This window comes from Rhinolophus ferrumequinum, chromosome 11 (assembly GCF_004115265.2).
Source record: "Rhinolophus ferrumequinum isolate MPI-CBG mRhiFer1 chromosome 11, mRhiFer1_v1.p, whole genome shotgun sequence".
NCBI lineage: Eukaryota > Metazoa > Chordata > Mammalia > Chiroptera > Rhinolophidae > Rhinolophus > Rhinolophus ferrumequinum.
The window spans coordinates 44,055,933-44,058,367 of NC_046294.1; the positions used below are offsets into that span (position 1 = coordinate 44,055,933).

General features: G+C 35.2%; 1 protein-coding gene across 1 annotated transcript; it reads left to right on the forward strand.

The window, feature by feature from the left end:
- Window positions 1–904: 904 nt before the first annotated feature.
- On the forward strand, window positions 905–1,846 carry LOC117030432 (olfactory receptor 502). Its single transcript, XM_033120499.1, has one exon. It carries the CDS (start codon window positions 905–907, stop codon window positions 1,844–1,846), a length of 942 nt encoding a protein of 313 aa, XP_032976390.1.
- The last annotated feature ends 589 nt before the right edge of the window (window positions 1,847–2,435 follow it).

Here is a 2,435-nt window from a genome sequence, read left to right on the forward strand (position 1 = left end):
ATACATAAACAAACAGTAGGTAACTTCATTCATAACCCAAATATAAGAATTCCTTTCTATTTCTTCTTTTTCCTATCAAAAAAATTCTAATTCTCCTTTAAAAATAGTCATTTTACTGATAGAAATTGTAAATTTTCTGATTAACTAGGCACCCCTTTTGTAGATTAGCTATCAGACAGTAGACAGTAGAAAGGATGATTTGTTATCCACCCATTTCTAAGAGACTTGACTTCATCATGGGTATTATTTGATTTCATTTATAGCACCGTTACCAAAGGAATGGACTGAATGCAAACTGTTTTGAGATTCACAACTAGGTTCCACCATTTGCTATGTAAACTTAGGTAAATACTTAACATTGTTAAAATAAGTTTCTTCATCTATAAATAAAAGTCCTTAATATTATTTCATGAAAATTAATATTGAACTAAATATCTAAAATTCCTAACCTTCTGCCTGCCATTTAGTCCACTTTCCATAAATGTTAGCTATTACTCAAGTTTCCATTACATAATCCTGTATTTATATAAATGTTTACCTTTTTGGTTATACTGACCATTGCTTTTTGCTATTCTCATAAGTCTTATGCTTTTAATCTACAGATTAAAAAGCCACTTTAAGTATGTTTTATAAATAGATAATATAAATAGAAAAATGATCTACATTATTTGAAGCAGATTCTGTATGTAGTATTTGGGCTAAAATAATTTTTAAAATATGGAAGACTCGTTACACATACATATAAACTCTGGGCTCTACAGTAAAAAAGAATTCCAAACAGCTTGAATAATTTGTTTATAATAATCTCTATGTATATGAATGAAACTAAAGCCATCAAATTTATAACTTCTTTAATGTAATGTTTCATTATCACAGGTTCCTTTGGCAGCAGCTACGTTATCTCATGGATTCCCCAGGAGATGGGAACCACACTATAGTGACAGGGTTCATTTTATTGGGCTTAACTGATGACCCAATCCTTCGTGTCACACTCTTTATGATCATCCTGTGTATCTATCTCGTGACCGTATTTGGCAATTTCAGCACAATAATTCTTATCAGAATCTCTTCTCAGCTTCATTGTCCCATGTATTTTTTTCTGAGCCACTTGGCTTTTGTGGACATATGCCTTTCAACTTTTGTCACACCCAATATGATTGTAAATTTCCTGGTGGAGAGAAATTCAATATCCTATCATGGATGTTGCACGCAGGTTGGTTCAACTGCTCTCTTTGGGGCAGTTGAGTGCTTCCTTCTGGCTATCATGGCATATGATCGTTTTGTGGCAATCTGCAACCCACTGCTTTATTCATCTAAAATGTCCACACAAGTTTGTATTCAGTTGCTCATAGTGGCTTACATAGGTGGTTGTCTCAATTCTTGTTCCTTTACTATTTCCTTCTATTTTTTATTCTTCTGTGGACCGAATCGAGTCAATCATTTTTTCTGTGATTTTGCTCCTTTAGTTGAACTCTCCTGTTCTGAGAGCAGTATCCCCGCAGTTGTCCCCTCATTTACTGCTGGCTCCATCATTGTCTTCACAGTGTTTGCCATAGTTGTCTCCTACATCTACATCCTTATCACCATCCTGAAGGTGAGCTCCACCGAGGGGCACTACAAGGCCTTCTCCACCTGCACAGCCCACCTCACAGCGATCACTCTGTATTTTGGGACTGTCACATTCGTTTATGTGATGCCCAAGTCCACCTTCTCAAGTGACCAGAACAAGGTGGCATCTGTGTTCTACAATGTGCTCATCCCCATGTTGAACCCTGTCATCTACAGCCTCAGGAACAATGAGATTAAGGGGGCTCTGAAGAGAGAGGTTCACAGAATATTTTCTTAGTGAAGCTTGATATTTTTGTATGATTTGATATAATAATATGGCACAAATATAATAATAGGAAATTGTGTGTCTGTGTGTGGTCTAAATATATTCGTCCATATGTCATTAGTCTCTGTGGAGCTTTTCAGTGAAAGTAGATGGTAGATTTTCTCATATCAAATTGTAAATCCAAGGCCTATTGTGAATTATTGTGAATAACAATTAACTTAATTTATAACTAGAAACACAAATTAGTTAACATGAAAAAAAACTTAATCTGCTCAAAATCCACTTAATATTTTATTCATTTTTTTCAAAAGTTATTCTCTGCCATAAGTTAAGATTATTATATCTCCAAACCTTTGAAACTGTGCATTTTCAACAGCAGTTTATTCTAAAATGAGCGTGACAATTATACTATGACAGTACATTCTGGGTGGAAATGACTAAGTAGAACCACACAGTAAAATGACTGGACACATTCTTCTTGTAGGAAGGTTATCTGCTGGGCTTCAGTTATGTGGACCCATAAATTCTGACCTGTGTTCCTGATCTCTGGCTCCAGCCTAGCTATATGGAATCCCATAAAAGAATAGGATGGAATGCTCTG